This window comes from Otolemur garnettii, unplaced genomic scaffold, assembly GCF_000181295.1.
Source record: "Otolemur garnettii isolate 467f Iridium unplaced genomic scaffold, OtoGar3 scaffold00004, whole genome shotgun sequence".
Taxonomy (NCBI): Eukaryota; Metazoa; Chordata; class Mammalia; order Primates; family Galagidae; genus Otolemur; species Otolemur garnettii.
Genome location: NW_003852399.1, coordinates 12651750 through 12671194, shown reverse-complemented (window position 1 = coordinate 12671194; position 19445 = coordinate 12651750). Strand labels below are relative to the sequence as shown.

At 36.6% G+C, this 19445-nt stretch overlaps 1 protein-coding gene across 1 annotated transcript in view; it reads right to left on the bottom strand.

The window, feature by feature from the left end:
* Nucleotides 1–19445, bottom strand: part of EIF3H (eukaryotic translation initiation factor 3 subunit H) — a 106451-nt gene that overhangs the window by 7494 nt on the left and 79512 nt on the right. The window contains exons 3-5 of the mRNA XM_003782394.2: nt 8678–8845; nt 7085–7184; nt 5819–5968 (exon numbers count right to left, since the gene is read on the bottom strand). Of these exons, the coding sequence (XP_003782442.1) occupies nt 5819–5968; nt 7085–7184; nt 8678–8845 (418 nt within the window). The remainder of the gene's footprint in view (nt 1–5818; nt 5969–7084; nt 7185–8677; nt 8846–19445) is intronic.

Below are 19445 nucleotides of genomic sequence, written 5' to 3'. Positions count from 1 at the left end.
CACGGAGGAGACACTAAAGACAGGCACGGAGGAGACACTAAAGACAGACACGGAGAAAAGACACTAAAGACAGACATGGAGAATACACTAGAGACAGACACAGAGGAGACACTAAAGACAGACACAGAAAAGACATTAGAGACAGACACGGAGAAGACACTAGAGACAGACACAGAGAAAATACTAGAGATAGACACGGAGAAGACACTAGAGACAGACACGGAGAAAACACTAGAGACAGACACGGAGGAGACACTAGAGACAGACACAGAGGAGACACTAAAGACAGACACAGAAAAGACACTAAAGACGACAGACACAGACCCACTTACAGCAGGATCCCTCTTTATAAAGCATCTACAACAGGCAAGTCCAGAGACAGAAAGTAACTGGTGGCTACAAGGGGGCAGGGGGCAGGGTTAGTAGGTTTCTGTTTGAGGTGATCGCAATGTCCTAGAATTCGTAGTGGTTGCACAATATTGCGAATATACTAAAAACTACTGAATTGTACACTTTAAAACAGTCACCACAGTCAATTTTTATCTCTATTTTATAAACTGCATCTCCTCCTTCAATAAACTATCATGATATTTCCGAAACGGTGGCTCAAGGTAGGATGGTGGCAGTGAGTACAGAGAAAAGTGAGCATCAATGGGCCCTCTCTGGGGGCAGAACTGGCCATCTTTTCCTAATGTCGGCTATGAGACAGGAAGCAAGGGTGACTCTCAGTTTCCTGGCCTGAGCAGCCAGCTGGTTGGTTATTAGATTTTAGAGAAGGGAAAAACTGGGAAAGAAACAGGTTCAGAATACTGGGAATAAATAAAAAATAAATCAAATTAAATTATGGATCCCATCTGCAACATGAAGAAAATTAGAAAGTTTTAGCTCTTTTTCAAATAATAGAAAGAGCATAGAATAGCAAGGTATGTGTGTATGTGAATAAATTTACCTTTTAAACTCAGTCGGGTACTACCGAGATAACCTTGGCCCAGTAACTTGGCCTAATGACTTCACCTAAGAATCAAGTGCTTCTAACATATTAAATTTTATGTCATATTCATCTTATTCTATTGTAATTTTGTGAGTCATTTTTAACCTTAAAACAGTTTATCTTTTCTGAAACCAGGTAAGCATTTGTTTCTGTTTTCTTCTAATTGCTTAACCATTTGATTTTAATTCACTCAAACTTAAGTGTTTGGACATATGGTGCCAAGATGAAGAATTAAAAAATTTTCATCGAGTAACCGATCAATGTCCAGATCTACTGATAGACAGTTATACTACTTTCCAAATGACCTCAGGAATAAAATTTTATAATACTGCATCTCATATTCATTCTTTTGACACCTTTTACCAGGTATAGACTTTGCCAATCACTCTGTTAGATGCTAAGGATTAAGCTCTATAAGATATTATTGCACTCAACAGATTCTGGTGGAGAAGAGAGGAATACAGGTAGATAAATACAATGTAGTGGTGGTCGATGTTGTAACAGATACACAGCAGAGGGGTGAAGGATAGTCTGGTAGGAGAAGGTGAAACTTTCCCAGACTATCTACAGAATAAATTTTCAGTTTTGGTTTTTTCTTGAGACAGAGTCTCACTATGTTGCCCTGGGTAGAGTGCTGTGGCATCACATCTCACAGCAACCTCCAAGTCTTGGGCTCAAGTGATTCTCTTGCCTCAGCCTCCCAAGTAGCTGGGACTACAGGTGGCCGCCACAATGCCCAGCTATTTTTGGAGATGAGGTCTCACTCTGGCTCAAGGCTAGTCTGAACTCTTAAGCTCAGAAGATCCCCTTTTGAGGAAGAGTTAGAGGTAGCCTGACAAGGAAGGTGGGAAAGGATACTGCAGACACTGAGCAGCATGTTCAGAGACCCCGGCAGGGAAAGCATGATACTGTAAAAACAACTGCAAGTAATTCAGAATACCAAGAGCACAGGAGAAAGGCAAGACTTGGAAATAGAGCCATATGACACATGAGCATAGAATTTGCATTAGCAAGATCACAACAATTTTGAAAAAGGAAAAGGTTAAAAGCAAGAAGTTAGGAGGCTGAAAAATAATCAAAAAGAGAAATAATGAGGCCCTGGCTTAAGGAAGCCAAAGTCATATAAGACAAAAATCACCCCAGTACTGTACCCACACGGAGAAGACAGAGGAGCACTGGTGGTTAGAGATGAGCGAAAGAGAGCTGACTGTGGGGAAGGAGAAGTAACTGGAGTTTTACAGATGCCAAAGAAACAATTTCAGAAAGGAGGAGTTATCAACAGGATTAAATACTGAAGAGCTATAACATCCAGTGACACAGTGACAAGAAGTCCTCTGACTCCAGTGAGACAACATACACTGGACAGAGCACTGCAAAGTATGAGGGAAGGGGGAAATGAGGGAATACAGACAGTAGACAGGCAGGAAACTATCAAGAAGTTCGACTCTGAAACAGAAACATGCAGCAAAGCTGAAAGGCCAGGAATCCTAATGGCATGAGGTCAAAAGGCATTATTTTTGCACGTTTATTATTTTTTAAGACAGAAGGACTTAAACAAGTTTAAATGTTCTTATTTTTAAGAGATGCCTGCTCAACTATTTAGGGATTAGAAGTCATGTCTATAATTTACTTTTAAATAATTCAGGGGGGAAAAAGCATGTGCTTATGCATACAGATAGAGCGTGGGTACAAATGTGGCAAGATATACAATTGGTGAATCTGGGTAAAAGGTTTATAGGTGGGTGTTCATTGCATTATTCTTTCAATTTGACTGAGGAACATTTAAAAACTTATTTAATGAGGAAAAAAGTCTATAAGGTTACCAAAAAAGAACGGGCAGTATAGATAGGAACGGAAAATCCATAAGGAAGTAGGAGAACGATTAACCTACTGATGTCCCAAGAAGGCAAGAAGACAGGTGAGGATTGATCTCGGGGAACGGATCCTTTCATTTTCACTAATGAATGCACTGAGGCCCAAAGAGCTAAATTAAGTAAGAAATGCCGCTAACTACATGATTAGTTGTTCAGTAAGTCATTCATGTCAGTAAGTGCAAAAGGACATCAGATAAGGGGAAGAACACCACCAAGCCTGTGGCTGGGATGTTACCAGGAGACCAGTGACACCGAGAAAAACAAAGGAGAGGTGCGGCCACACGCAGAGAAAAATCTAACATCTGTACCGACCTTAAAAGTCTAATATCTGTCCCCAGTCAGGCAGCTGACTATATGAGTTTAGCAACGAGAAAAATACTAGTCAAATACACATCTCTCCTTCTTCACCAAAAAGATGTCTTTAATATAAAATACTAATATTACGTGCTCAAAGCATATGTAATTATAGCAAAAGAACACTGCTGCAGTACAAATACGTGAACTTTTAAGTATTCTGTAATATTTATATTATGATAATGCTGTTCAACAACCTATCAGAAAAACTCAAGAATCTGTGTACAGGCCTTGAAGGGCACCAGGAATTAGTAATACCAAACTATCTAACAGGTAACATTCACAGAAAATCAGATCCACTACCAAGAACAATTCTGTGGGGAATCTTTTCGGTACCAGTTCAACTAAGAGGCTGAAACACAAACTTACTGTTAGGAATTTCAATAATACAACCTTTTTCTTTTATTACCAAGGAAACATAGAACTGAAAAGAGATAATTTAAACAGAGGTAAACTAAGATACAGAGTGTTATGTCTGCTCTGGCTACAGTATTAATGTATGCGAATCATCATTAAGGTATAGTGCCCACTCTTAGTTTACTTTTTGAAAGAAGAAGTAAAAACAAAATTGTTTTTCATGTGTAAAAAGCTGAAGACTTTGTAAGAGATTTTTTAAAAATCAACAAAGGCTATTACGGAATAACCATAAGTAGAATTTCCATCTAACAAAATTAAAATATAAAATTGGGATTTTTTTTAATACAAAGGAATATAATAAATTTTATTCAGAGCACAGAGTATATTTATCAAGTAAATCAAGGAATTGGTCCCCACATACAGGTTGTGAAAGGGAACACCAAGCAAAATGGTAAAGGAAAGAGGTGGGCAGTGGCTGCCCCCAGGACACCCATCTGTGCCTGTCCTCTGGTGCTTCCAGAGGCCCCCCATTCAACACCCCAATAGCATCCTGCATAAAAACGGTTTCTGACAACTGGTTTGATAACCGTAGTCACACTATTATTATGTTAGAAATTAAAAACTGAGATGTATGAACAATACATTTCAGTCTTTCCAAATAATGTTAGTAATTTGGTTCAACGTAACAGTCCACTAGTACAAGCCCTGTTTCCCCTTTTTTCTTCCAACAGGAACACTAATTTACCCTTTAAATACTTTCACATGGAAAGCAAAGGCCTCTCTTCCTGTTACACATAAAAATACAGAAGATAAAAACTTATATAATGCAATGTCTGTCTAGCTCTTAGTTGCTACAGTAAACTGGGAACATTTTCTCAGTCATTATAAACGCTCTCTGGACAAACGGACGTTACAGACCAGCTCTGTAGTAATATGAAAGCACCATAAGGGCTGCATTTGTTTTGTATGCTCAATAAAGGAAGCCTGGGGAAAGGTGAAGACATAAATTATATGAGCAAAAGCTTTCATGCAGTAAATTTAAAATAATTATATAACTATATACTTAATACATATCAAATTGTAACCCTGCATGCTGAAAAAAGGTTAACTCAATGCTTTAAATACAGGTGCGCTAAGTAACACTCCATTTACATTCAGTTTCCATCTCCCAGCCCTGTAAAGACTTTCTAGCAGTCTTTGTGATGGACTAACACAATGGAAGGTGGAAGAAAGAACTTCAGGGTCCCTGATCTTCCTTGGGTTCATCTCATCTTACTTGTCTTATGTCAAGGAAGTATAAATTCTGTATTTTTAATAAGCTTTTATCTAGGATAACTGCAAAACTGATCAATAATTGAGCTTCTGCTCCAAACTGGTTGTTTAAGAAAACATATCTTGTTTCTTTCAGACAATAAACATGTTGACTGATTACCTTCTGTCCATTTAATTTCATTCTACAGATCTATGGCCAGCCCCTCCATCCCTCCCCCCCCAACAAAAAAATCACTAAACAAGCTTAAAGGGCATATAGAAGCTGTATGATATATGATTCTGTTCAGATTTCTGTTAAGAGTAATCGACAGGTGCAAAATAAACATTAATTTCACAAAGGAAACAATCTGGCTTAGAATACTTCAGTCACATACATAATAAATTTACCAATATAATGAACACCATTTTAGCAACTAGATAACCAAACCAGTCACTTCAGAGGGATATGATAGCAAAAGCCAGCATCAGCTTTAGAAAAGTCCAATTTCAGTTAAAAACCTCAAACAACTAGAAGTTTACTACTCACAGAGCATGTATCTGAACAAAGGCAACTGTAACTGGTTAAAAAAAAAGTAGCTTATCTGTTCTCCTGAGCATTATTAAATATCCAGACAATACCACAAGTTTCTCAGGATAGTGTACAAGAAATAAATTGAGCCAAATAAAAAAGCCTCCCCCTTTGCAGGCATTTACATATCAAAGCACAAATAATAAAGCCAAGAAGGCCATAGAGGGTTCTTTTAATAGGAGCAATTAATATTCAAACAATGCATTTGTTTCACTCTATCAGTTTGGCTTTCTTCCCCCTGGGATTTTTAACAGGGCCAGACAAACACTACATGTTATATGCATCTTAGCAACCTCAAAATGTCCTTAAGGAATGTTCTTGTTTCACAGGTAAAGTCTGTGGGGAAAAAACTTTTGCAGAAAGTTATTATAAAGGGACTTTTCATTAGGTAGGGCCACTTACCTGCTAGCAAGGCTGAGCAATTCATGTTTATCTGCTACAGCTGACTTCTTTTCAAGTTCCCACATTAGGACGTTGATCAGATGTGAATTTTTAATTACAATCGGCACTTCTTCAAACATGTGCTCAAAGGTGATATTTGCTTTTTTCAATCTGTGATGCATGTTAAAAATACTTTAGTCTGATGGTCAGATGTAAGTGTTAAATTGACTATTTCATACATTTTCCCTAATTACAGGCTCTCTCCAGGATCTTTGTTTCATTAGCACTCTTAAAAAGAGGGAGAAACTAGAGTTTTACAAAGTCAAGCATAACTCTGAAAAAGATAGGTATTTGAGCTGAAGCCCAGAGAATAAGATTCTTGGCAAGAGAGACTATACATTCTTTGTAATCAGGTATCTTTAAAATTTCAATGATACTAAAATTTAAATGTCACAATAAGTTATGCTATACAACCTCCATCTAAAACTTAATTGAAAATAAATAGCTAGAAAAGAGAAACACTCTATTTCTCAGAAAGTTCACTTTCAAAGCCTCCTGTACTACAGAGATGAACAAGTAACAGAGCACTAGCCCCCACGTACGGTAGTTCAGAACGCAGCAAGGACGCAGCTGCTCAGAGTTGCCACGGATCTTATGTTTTTAGAAGCCATATGGGAAAACTGACATGAACTGCCCCACATAAAGTCAACGCCACTAACTTTGATTTAAAAAGAAATAACCTCTACGGTTAACAGAAAATGGAAGAATTCTAAATATAAATGTAAAAATTCCAATACCATTAAATAGAATCCCAAAACAGCTCTATCAGTTAATTCTCTGTGTACCTGTCACCTATAAAATTTTCAGTAAGCCATACTCTTTCTTGAAGCCTTAAAATGTTTATGTCTTTCCCACCCCCTTAGGAACAGGGACTCAGAGAATAAGACACAGAACTCGCAGCCTGTGTGACTTATTACACTCTGACAGCCACTGATCACTCTTCCCATCTCCCTTTAGACAATCATTTATTTCTTAAATCTGGTAGCTAATTTTCCACTCTAACTGAATTTACCCTTGGTAAGAACAACAGATGAGACATTCCCTAAAGAATGATTTAAGGAAAGGAAAAAAGCAAGTAGCACTCAGGCATGCATAAAACGTCTACCGTCAACTATGGCACAAGCATTACCACACCACACTGAGGAGTCGATAAATGTGGTAAACAAAAATCTTTCAAGAAAAATACCCATTTTTCACCATATGCCTCATAGGCCCTCAAATACTTACGCTTCAGGGGAAAAATCCTTCTCCTTACAAACTTCCATCAGTTTAGGAGTCAGTCTGTATGCTTTTAGTGAGAGAGACCCTTGGGCAGTTTTTATGGGATCTCAAATAAGAAAAGGAGAAAGAAATTACTAAAAATGCTGTCACTGCCAGTGCTCAAATGACACCAATTCTAGGCACATTTTATTATATAATTACCTGATCTTTACAAAATGAAGATCAAAATAAATAACCAGACTACAATTTGAGGCAGATTCAAACGATTACAACAAACAGTAAACCAAAAATGTAGAGATCTCACTTTCCTACTTAAAGTAGGTAGAATAACTTCCTCTCTAACATAAAAATTGAAGATAGAAAGTTATTTTCAAACTAGTAATCTTGCTGAAAATTCAATGTATATTCTACACATCTTGTATAATTAAGAGGAAGATACTGAAGAATATTAACCATGAAAATTCACTACATGTATCTGTGTAATTCTTCAACTGACTTAAACATGAATAGCCCTGCAAACACAATGTGACCACCTTAAAAATCACTGTTCGCATTTCTTAGTTAATATAGATTCCAAAAACAAAACCACCAAAGTCAAAGTGCTATCACAAAAGTGTCTTTTTAGTTCTAGAGAACCTAATTTTGTCGAAACTAACCACTTAAACACTCTATGAGTAAGGGGGCTTAGCACTTGCTGCATGATAACAGCTCTGGCATGCCAACATTCGCCTAAAACCTGTGTTAACATTCATGTTGTCTGAAACTTAACACAGTGAAACTTTTAGCAATAGGTGATAAAATGAAAACCAAAATAGATTGAAACAAGTGGAAAATTCATCAAGGTCTGATGATGCAATGTTTCCAGCCAATATAAGTACACTTTAACAACTTGTTCTTTACTGTAATCCAATTGTTAACATACTGAAACAATTTGGGGGCAGCTCATAAGATTGATCGTATTCATTAGTATTTTTTCTGACAGATACTCAGGACGTTACATTTACTTCTCAGCTGGAAACTATATGCAAGTCTGCCAGATATGGCAAACTGTGAGTGTTGGGGAGGGGGGAGGCTATAAAGCTGTTAAATTGCCTACAGTTCTGATACAGCACAGAACATCTGGTCTGGAGAGCTTGAGGAAACACCATTAAATAGGCCGAAAAGAAAAAAATCTTTGTGCTAAGAAACAGTCCAGGTTTTGTACGCTGCTGTCAGAGGTATAAAAAAAACTTGGCACGCTGTATTATGATTGGTCAGTCACGTACAGAGCCAGACACTCTAGCAATCGGGGTTTGTTAGACATCTGGTCTAGTTCCACCAGCCCTTTCACTGAGGGAGGGGAGATGGAGGAATAAAAATGAAGCAGCTACTCCAGCATTCCAAAATGTACACATCAGGGCTCTGATAGCAAGAAAAATAAACAGAAAGAAGGAAACCCTGTCTAGACTTAGCTGCTGCTGAGGCTACTACAGAAACAGGGTTGGTATTTACTTGAGAAGGCCTGCCAGGCTGCTCCTAGAGGAAAAAAAAGACAGAAAGCAAAAATAGTAGTAATAATATTAAGGGAAGAAAAGAGTAATAAAGAAGCCTCCTACTAACCATAAATGAGAACGACAGATTCTTCAATGGCATGTTGGTAACTGAACTGAGAATCCAGGAGGGCCCGGGTGACGAACGAGCCGTAGTATGTGGACTGGTACCAGCCCACGTGGAGGTGATCGATGTTCACATGGCGAAGGCTTCGCATCATTTCCATCTGGTACTGGACTAGGTGACGGGAAGAAGGGGGACAAAAGAAAAAACTATTTAATGATGGTAACAACATTAAAAACAAGCCTTTTGAAAACAAATTTCTATTAATACATAACTAGTAGCAATAAGGAACAGATTTTCAGACTTAAAATACATTCAGTTTGCATAGAAAGAAAACAAAATTAAGCTTTCAAATCATTTCGGCATTCCTTTTTTTCCTTAATGAAAAAACATTTTATAAAAAATATATTAAACACATAATATTAATTCCTCGTTCTAAACAAGAAATTGTTAAATGTAGTTTCCACTCCTTTAAAAAAAAAAAAACTAAAATATTTAAAGAAAAATTTGTATAATTACTAAACTGGTTGTTTATAAGTAGTTTCATTTGCATTAATAAGTAAAAATAGGTGTCAATCTCTTCTTCAACATAGCTTTTAGAACTGAGAAAACCATTAAGAAAACTAAAGGGAAAGAATTAACTCCCATATTACTTATATATGACTAGGACACAGGCTATAGCTGACTTAAAATATAAGAATTCATTTTTGCCTTCATCTGGTGCCCCCTGCTGTATATGCTAAATTTAAAAAAGAACTTTTTTCTTCTTGTCTGTGTATTCTTTAGTGTTAAGTAACAAACATTAGTTTTTCATTAGAATAGTGTCATATTTTAATCATCACATATGGAATGAAAAGGTTTAATGACTTTTATTTATGTCAAATTAATGGCTAAAACATATTAAGTTAAAGCAGTATTATTAAAAAAAATAGGTGCAAACTGACAACACAATAAATGACAATTTCAAAAGCAATGTAGCCTAATAATATACAGCAAACACAAGAGAAAACTAAAATCATCATAATATGCAAGCTATTTATTTCTATCATAGTGAGTGCATGACCGTGTTGAGTAGTTGTAAGTTACTCTTTTGGTTATAGTGCTGTGATTTTTACAAGGCAAATAATACTCAGGATCACAAGTGTATAAAAATCTCAGTTGAACACAGTCTTATTTTCAACACTTGTTACTAGGCAAAGACAATATAAATTTGCTTATTCCGAGGAAGCTTATGTGTCTCATGGTAAAAGATGGCAGCCAATTGGTCAAATACTGGGGCTTTCCTTAGCTATGTATAAAAGCTAAAGAACCCCAAAGTTCTTTGACCACTACCTGTACCTTGAGGGACCTTCTGAAGTCTTTGGTTAAATTGCAACACTGTCAAGATATATACCAGTTTAAGTGACTCTGAATGTGGGCTCATTCATTCAGAAAAAGGAAAAAAAAAATTGTTAACAGAGAGGTGGTTTGGCTAGCACTATTTCTTTTGTTTGTGTTTCTAAGGTGATACTAATGCACGAAACACTTTCATATAAACCAAACTAGTGTTTCTGCAGATTTACGAATAAAATGTAAAAATGAAGTCGTGTAACCTATGTGACATATTCTAAACCATTATTAAAAATAGCATCTTGGAAACCTATTTTATTTATGTAGTACTGAATATATATACAGCCTGAAGCAGTATAAAATTAGTGACAATCTTATATCAATTATCTTATAATCTCTCTGGCATGTAAGAGAACCTCATCTCCCCCAGCTAGTTTAATAGATTCATATCAACCACATAAATTTGGGAGTAAGATACAATCATTGTATCCTTAAAAATTCCATAATTCTTTTAAATCAAAGTAAAATCACTCATTTGCCTAATAAATTTTAATCAAATTTAATTTACAAAAAGTCCCAAAATTATAAGCAAGCAGGGGCTTCACTAAATTTGCTATTTACTTTAAAAGGAAAGGGGAGAGGAGATGAGATTACCAAGGAACTGATAGTGTAAAATAAGATTTCATAGAGCAAATTTTAAAAAAAAAATCAGTACTTATAAAAACATATTAGTGTATAATTTAGCTATATTATAAGCAGAGATTAGATTCTACCAACTTGCAACTGTAGAAAAGAAGAAAAGAGTTGGAATCTAGAGATCTGGGTGTTCTGCCAGCTCTAACATTTCCCTGTGGGGGATCTTGCTGTCCAGCTAATGATTCTTCTCCAGTGTTTACTGAAAACCCAATCCCAATCAAAATGCTATGACTCCACATTGTTCACTGCTTATTCTAAATGACTTTTCTAAAGAAGGGCCTCCAACATGAATTATGGTTTAAATAAAAATACATTTCTCTGAAGAACACTGTCATCTTGCTAAGTCTCCCCTCAAACACCTGAATATAATAGAGTTTATAACAGCATTTTCAGGATACATGTAGTACTGAATATGTATACAGCCTGAAGCAGTATAAAATTTAAAAAGTCCAAGATCTGTAGCAAATCCTCCATATTCCAGAGTTCTAGTTACTTTACAGCTACTCCAACAAGGATAAGAATGAAAATACAGTGTTTCTCTAAACCAGAGAAGAGAGTCAAGGATAAGGTCTATAGCCATGTGGAGACGCCATTACTCCAATGTATATATTTCTGGGGACTGAGGAATCGGGAGATCAGCTTCCATATTAGTAGGAGAAACAAGGGGAGCATTTCCATTTTACTTTTCTATAGCTTAAAGAAATGACAACAGATTTCACAAAGGTTTCAGATAAACCTGTTTATGAGTCGTAAGAATTTTCATATCACCTAAATACCTTAGATATATATAGAAACTAAAGGGCTAAAAGCAACAATAGGTCAAAAAATAAAATCACTTTAAAAAATACATAATGCATTGGAATTTCACTGTTCCTATGTATGTGTAACAAAGTATGTGCTGGGCCTAATCTATGCAAAGTCCCAGGATTTTGTCTGTCTTCTTTTGGACTTAACCACTCCAATTTTAAAAATTAAAAAAATAAACTCAACATTTTATTAAGTGCCCTCTTAGAGGTGCTGCAAAGAAAAAGAAAGGATCTAAAAGCACTCACATAATGCTCCAATAATGCGCGTTCTAAAGAGGTCACTTTAATAAAATTTTAAAAACTGTTATTTTCTATTATATACGAGGCAATGAATAAGAGACACCACTCATAAACCGTCATGTGAATGGCTTTATCTTTGCAGACTTTTAGGTCTGTGTCCTCAGTAGAATGCTAAGCAGACATAGGATCCCCATACCCCTATACCTAAACAAATTTTCCTCCACGTCCTATCCATATTTTCAAAAAGTACAAAATCAGCCCTTGCAAAAACTTCCAGGTAAACCTAAGTAGGAATAAGTAATTAACAGACCATCCCACTCAACTGCCTGAAAACCATGTTCCTGGCAGTCACAGTCACTCAACTAAGCTGAGCTACCATACCAGCTGACATATTTTTACCCATCTGGACTAAGGTAGAAATAAAAAAATCGTGAAATGGTGACACACTAGTTTACACAGGAAATAAGGAATGTTTATTCCAGATTCGAATCTTCCAGGTAAATGTCCTTGCTTTGGTGGCTAAGCTAGTCCCCCTCAGGAATGACAATGGGGGTGAACAGGTGAGGCAAGCACAAGAGGCTCAACTGAGCCACAAGGCTTAGATAGATGAAGGTGAGGAAGGGCCTCGTAAAATCTGGAAGTAGCCTGTGATGAAGCTGCCATGTCACAGCCCACAGGCTCCGGCAAGTGTGAGGTAGTGCAATCTGCCTCATCACTATAGCTGGTCCTCACTTTTCTAGGCTGAGTCTTAAAAGGAGGGTCTAAAAGACAGAGGACAGGCCAGGCTCAATGACTCACACCCGTAGTCCTAGCACTCTCAGAGTCCGAGGTGAATGGATGGCTTGAGCTCAGAAGTTTGGGACCAGCCTGAGCAAGAGCAAGACCCCATCTCTAAAAATAGCCAGGTGTTGTGGCTGGCACCTAAAGTACCAGCTACTCTGGAGGCTGAGTCAAGAGGATAGCTTGAGCCCAAGAGTTTGAGGGTGCTGTGAGCTATGACACCACAGCACTCTACCGAGGACGAAAAAGTAAGAATTTGTCTCAAAAAAGGAAAAAAAAAAAAAAAAGAGGAAAGAGTTATCCTTTGGAGGAAGTGTTTCACACCTCAGAAAGAAGAGAATCACAGTCAGAGAAAGGCTAAAGGGGAAGAGAAAGAAAAAAGGAAGCGCCTAGATATAAAGTACCCTACTTCCCTAGTGCTGCACTGATGCAGACCAATGAAGAAACGCATTGGCAAATGTGCAGCGCTGGTCCAAGGGTTAGACATGCTTCCATTTTTTGTTCTGAATTTCTCATATTTAACAGAAGCCAATGCAGCCATTTCAACCAGTAACATTAACTTCTGAGTTAATGACTCAGGGGAAATTTTCCCAAAGATGAATGGCAAGAGGCAAATCCTCTTGGAGGGGGGACTATTTCTAAATTTATGATAATACAGCAGAAGGGTTCAGAAATGTGTAATGAACATTTAGCAAAGAACTCAGGTATTCATAGTTCAAAAAGCAAACACCCTCCTACCGGAGGAGAAGCAGTACAGTACACAACAGAAGAATTTCAAAGACAAATTGGTAGTTAATGGGAAGCTGACTCAAATTACAAAAAGCTGCACTTAGATGCAGCTGAGGAGGTGCTACAAAGTTTGGAAGAATTATAAAAATGGACCGAAGTTTTAGAAATCTCTTCAACTCCTGTGACTGTCTTAACTGGCTAAGTCTCTCCCAAGCAAAGGAAAGCCTGTTTTACTACACTGAATAACCACTGGAAGTTTGGCACTAGTATATTCATATTCACTTTTTCCAGATATCCTCTTTGCAAAATAGAGGATTTTAAGTGTCTAGAGCTAAAACTGTCTTAACCGAGGCAGACTGCCCAATAATTATTCCTTTCAAAAATCAACCATATTTGTTGGACTTTCTCTTGTTTTATCTTCAAATATGAAAATACTGAAAATAATAAGTTGTCCTACATTTAAATCTTTTATCTGGAGTTACACTGGCAAATAGAGTATGAGATTCAAGCATTCCTCAAGTTCACTGGGAAGAATGACAGAGAAGATTTTTAGTCCCGCAGAATAATTAACCAGCTTTCTTTTCACCTGCAGTTCCCCGTCCTCACTTTAAAATCCTCTTTTCAAAATGTTATTATTTTAAGTGAGCCCTCATGAACTACAGTTTTTGAGTGGGGAAAAAAAAAAGAACAAAGAATCACCATGGTTGGGTAGGTCGAAATGAGCTCAAAGTAGGAAATTAAAGCTGCAGCATACGCAAGATCGAAAACACAAGATCTTTCTGACAGATTATGAAATTAGAAAAAAGTGCTTTACAGATGTGTTATTAGAAAACTCTTAATGGGTGAAGTAATCTAAATTTAAAAACACTTTAAAGACCTACTGTCTAATACTTAATGATTTCATTGTTTATCATATGAATCCACATTATTTAAAGATATAGTATAATAAAATTATTTTTGAAATAAACATAGCTTGGAGGAAAAGAGTGGAGCTAGGCAAAAGGAAGAAACTAGAACTTAGCATCTGGTGAGCCCTTATTATGCCAGACGTCCTGCTGAGTGGTCTAGTGCGCTGTCTAACTTTATTCTCCATAATAACTCTAATTAGCTAATCATGACTATTGAAATCCTGTTACAAAAGCTGTTTCCAACTTTGACTTCAGTTTGACTTGGGACTATCAGACCCAAGCCTGGGCAATCCCTCACTTAGAGAACTTCATTGCTTCTTACTGGTGAAGTTTAGAGTAAATTATTTCTGAATCAATGAAGCACCACACACAGATGCAATAGAAGTATACAACAAATTTCCAGGTTTTCAGAAACCATGGTTTGTGTACATTTCATCATTAAATTAACCAATAAGTTAGCACTTCCAGTAAGTTTTTAGGTAATAAAACTACCACAAAATATTTATAAATGCCAAAGTTGATACTTAACCACAATTATGTAATCAAACTCCTAAAACACTGTATTCCATATTAATATTTGAGACTTGTGCCAAGACTACTTTGGAACTAAATACTGGCTCAGATCAAAGATGACCTGCACAAATGCATCAAGGGAACAAACAGAGACCAGACCTAGTACAGGCTCTTTGCAGAAAGAAAACTCAATCAGGAGACGCAAATAGCTTTAAAAACTAGTACACAAAACAAAACCCCACAACTTCCCTGAATCAAACCAATGACTTCAACAAATATGACATGGACGTGGAATGCATAAAAATCTCCCATCTATTTTGGCATGGGTACTAAGCAAATTGGGACTTTTAAGAAAATACTTACAGGCCTCTTTCCCAGCTGCATTATGGGACAGCAGTGAGCACACACAGGCTGAGGGCCATGAAGGCTCTGCGCCCTTAGTTAACAACAAACTTTATTCTGTGCTTTCTGCCTCATCTGAGCCTTTTTGCCAAACTGCACATACGTTTCAGGCAATGTTCAAAGCTAGTAGCAGATGTAGATTTATGCAAGCAGAATGCGCACTCGAAGAAAGAAGAGTCTACTTTGGGTGGAGAGAATTACAAACACGCAGATTTCTTAAAACTTCCATATTCTTTTCACTCAGTTTGTATCACATATTCGTCCCTTTTTTAAGTTAATACATCTGTTATTAATGCCATCTATGTGTCTGCGCAAGAGTTTGGGTAACAAACAGTTCATTTCTTTTTTTTAACAATAAAGTATCCAACAAAAATTCTATTCTACCGGAAGTATTTCAGATTGCATGTGAAAACCCCACACTGTACCCCAGAAGTGCATTAATGTACATAGTTACCATTCAATAAAAAAAAAAAAAAATTCTATTCTACCTAGAAATGAATTTGTCCTATTTAAAAAGAAATAAAAATAATGCCTTCCTTAATAATCTTACAGAAGTGTATTTTTTAAATATTCATTTGTTTTGGGTGGTTTTATTTCTCCTTTAAAGTATTCATAAATTCTGACAAAATAATTTACTTTGAATTCCAAGCTGGGGATAAGGGAAAGGGAATAGGGAAGGGGTGGCTGCACTATTTTAAACTAGTAAGAGTTTTGACAATTATTGTAGATCACGTTTTTAGAGAGGTGTTAATGTGTCTCAAGAAGTCTTCTATGAAATAAACTGAATTCTTCACAGAAAATAACAAGCACCTCCTATAGTACCTCACTATTGTTATCTTCCTCATCCAATTGTGAAAGACAGCCATGAGATCCTATTTCTTTGAAGTTATAATAATTTAAAATACATATACATTTATGCCCTTGGTCATGAAAACACATACACATAAGTAGGTGATTTATGTAAGCTAATTGTATGTCATTTGAGATGTTTATACAAAGTGAATTCACCAGGATAGGCCAAGGGATATAGGCCCCTCACCATGAAGAGAACCCTCACATGAGAGCATGATATGCTAGACCAAGTAAGAATCTCTGGGTTTGGGGGGGGGGGGATGCACACTATATAATAGGCTCCTTCATGAGAACAAGGAACACCTATCATATTTAAAGCTACATAATATGAGGTATTAGTTTAATGCTGACACAAAGTTGGGTGCTGCAAAATATTTCCTTCAAATGGAACGTATCCAAAACATGTGATTGGTGTTCATGTACTAGAAAATGTCACGATTACTAGGAAGCTTTATATGTAAAATACATACATATAATAAAATTATATATATATCCATATGTGTGTATTATAGATAGGACTTGAAGTAGCTTGAGTTAAATATACAAAATAATCAGTAATATCAAAAGTAGGAAAAGTCTAAGTTAGAATATTGAAAAGTAAAACCTGAAGGTGAGGTAAACATAAGATCAAAGGAAATCAGACTATAAATATTTTGCTTAAAAGATACAAATATTTCTCAGAAGCAAATCAAAGAAATAGAGAAACATTATCCAAAGGGTGAAACACATCACATCTCAAAGTAGGTAAAACTTTGCCTTAGTAATTAACCCTAAAATGAAATTTTCACATGAGGCTGCAATGAAAACTATCGTGTAATTTTTTGAGAAGCAGAAGACATTTCTTTAATAGGAATATCATACTTGATTTGCATTTCCTATAAAACTGGGTTTTTAACATAAAACAAGGAGAGAATGACCTCATGAGTACTTTACACAACATGAAAAAACAGTATGTACCAGATTTTTAAAAAAAAAATAAAGGGCTAACTAAATGCTCACAGTTTTATTCTGTAGGCATCTCAATTTCAAATTCCAGTTGCCAAAGAACAGAATGGAATACATTGGTAGTGAGTATTCAATATTCAAAAAATAACAATCACTTTTCGAAGGTACTGTTTGCAGTACACACATAAAAATGTGTGGCAGTAAATGATCCATTCTGAAACGGTGTTGCCCCCACTAGGAGTCCGACAAAGCTAGAGTGACCTGTCTTCCAGAAGGCGCCTTCTTCAGTATGACTGCCCAGTGAGCTGACGCTAGTTAACACATTTGTCTCTCTGGGCCTTAATTTCCTCACCTGGAAAATAATTGTTTTGACTTCCAACCATTTGATGATGGCAATTTCAGGACTTATCTCCACCCCAGGATGACTCTTTGCTTAATGAGTCTTTCAGGAAGAAGTCACACAGGTCCCACACACTCTACATGTACGTACTGCCTTTACTGACCCCACTCTCCAAGTCTACTACCGCCATATTTTCTCCCTCATTAAGAGTATCCTCCCTCACTCAGCTCATACAGTCATCTATCTTCTAAGGAGAATCAGTTTCCTTTAAAACAAAAATCACTTAGAACATTGTAAAAAAAATTTAAATGCATGGGAAAATGCTCATGAGATGCTAAGAAGGAAAAAAAAAACCAGAATATAAAACTATACACCATATAAATGCCAGTAAGTGAACAACTTAAGTTGTTCCCTCCTCCTAAGGAGAAGACTGGAAAGAAGCATGTTACAGTGGTAATGGCAATGATTCTCCAGAGAGTGAGATCATCACAGAGTTTTGCTTTCTTACTTATTCTTACCATTATTTTCTCATATTTCTGTCAAAACAAACTGTCCAATGCATATGCTGTTAAAAAAGTACATACATACAGAATTTTTCTATTGCTGGCCGACTTGCCTATCTTTCTCATGGTCACCTACAATCTGGATACGAGTGCTCCTATGTTGTGGAATCAGAGAACTGGACAGGGTACTGGACTCTTAAGAATTTAAAGCAGCTAACCTTACCTGAACAAAATATCTTGACCACACATCAGTTGTGTGTCCTGTGACAAATTACACAGATCGGTCTCCTCCAATGCACAAAACAAAACAAAACAGGGTAGAGGAGTGGGGAAAGTGACAGTACCTACTTCGTAAGGTAGTTAAGATGAAATAAAAGCATCACTTAAGGTTCTGGTGTTTGAATAAACCCAGAAAGAGCTCAAGAACCTATTATCATAACCTATTGATCCGAAATGTTATTTAGAACCCAGAGAATATGGTACTTCTCTGGCACAAAGGAATTACTTATGGGATACTGGGTTTGATTAATTTGGTTACCAAGTGTTGTATGAACTCTCTAGTTTCATCTCTATATTGAGGGTAGGGGGAAATCAGAAAAATGGAGAAGATCATTGGAGATCATATATGCTGACAACAAAAAATAAAGCCTATGAATCTGTAACATTCATTTTAGAAAATAGAAGTATGATCAAAGAACAATCTACCACGAGAAAGCATTACAAAAGTAAAAAATGCTTCTTAGGTACTAAAGCTATAAACTAATTATATTCTGTACAATAAAGAACAGATTCAATAAGGAAAGAGACAAGCTACAGAAATTAGATTTCAAGAAAAGGTAATTTTGGGTGTTCTATTATTACTGTGTATATAACAATATAATTGTATAGCACTATGTAAGTTTCAATCTCCTGATTCCATTTATAACTCTTCCAAAGAGAGGGAACAAGGTCTCTGCCCCCCGCCCCCAACAGATGACTTTTAAAAAAACAAAAAACAGAACAACTGAGAATGTGGCTGGGAATGGGAAGGAGGTGTGAGCTGCAGTGCCAGGTTTCTCCAGGGCCTGGTTAAAGGCCATTTGGAAATACTACTCACTCAAGTGAAGTAGCAAAATTCAATTAGATACAGCAAACAGCTTTTTAATGTGTATGTGTTGCTTGGTAGGAGAGTCAAATCCAGCAACCTCAACTATCCAAAGACAAGTTTCCTTTACCTTTTAAACATCAACATGATCTGTATTAAAAAAAATCAGCATTAAAGATGCTATAAATGAAGCCTAAGGAATATAATTTTTGAAGACTATTCTTCACTGCAACCTAGAAAAGGAGATTTTGGCAAGAATGGAAAGTGACAGGAGTTACAGAAAAGGTTAGAAAGGGCAAATAATTTCCTGTGGTTTAGTTAAATCAGAAAAATAGAAGTATTTATAACTACACACTCCATTAACCCTTTCTGATCCCTGCATCATTTCTCTACACACTCCACTTCTTCTAAACATTTTTATAGGATAAGAAATAGGATTCCAAGCTGAGAACACTGATCACACAGAAATCTTCTGAGCAGCTCATGAAGATATCTGAGGTTAGAAACCTATGACTTATTTTTAAGAGAAGAAATGTTACATTTCCTATTGAGAGCTCCTTTAAGAAGACAGTATGGGGCGGCATCTGTGGCTCAAAGGAGTAGGGCACTGGTCCCATATACCAGAGGTGGCAGGTTCAAACCCGGCC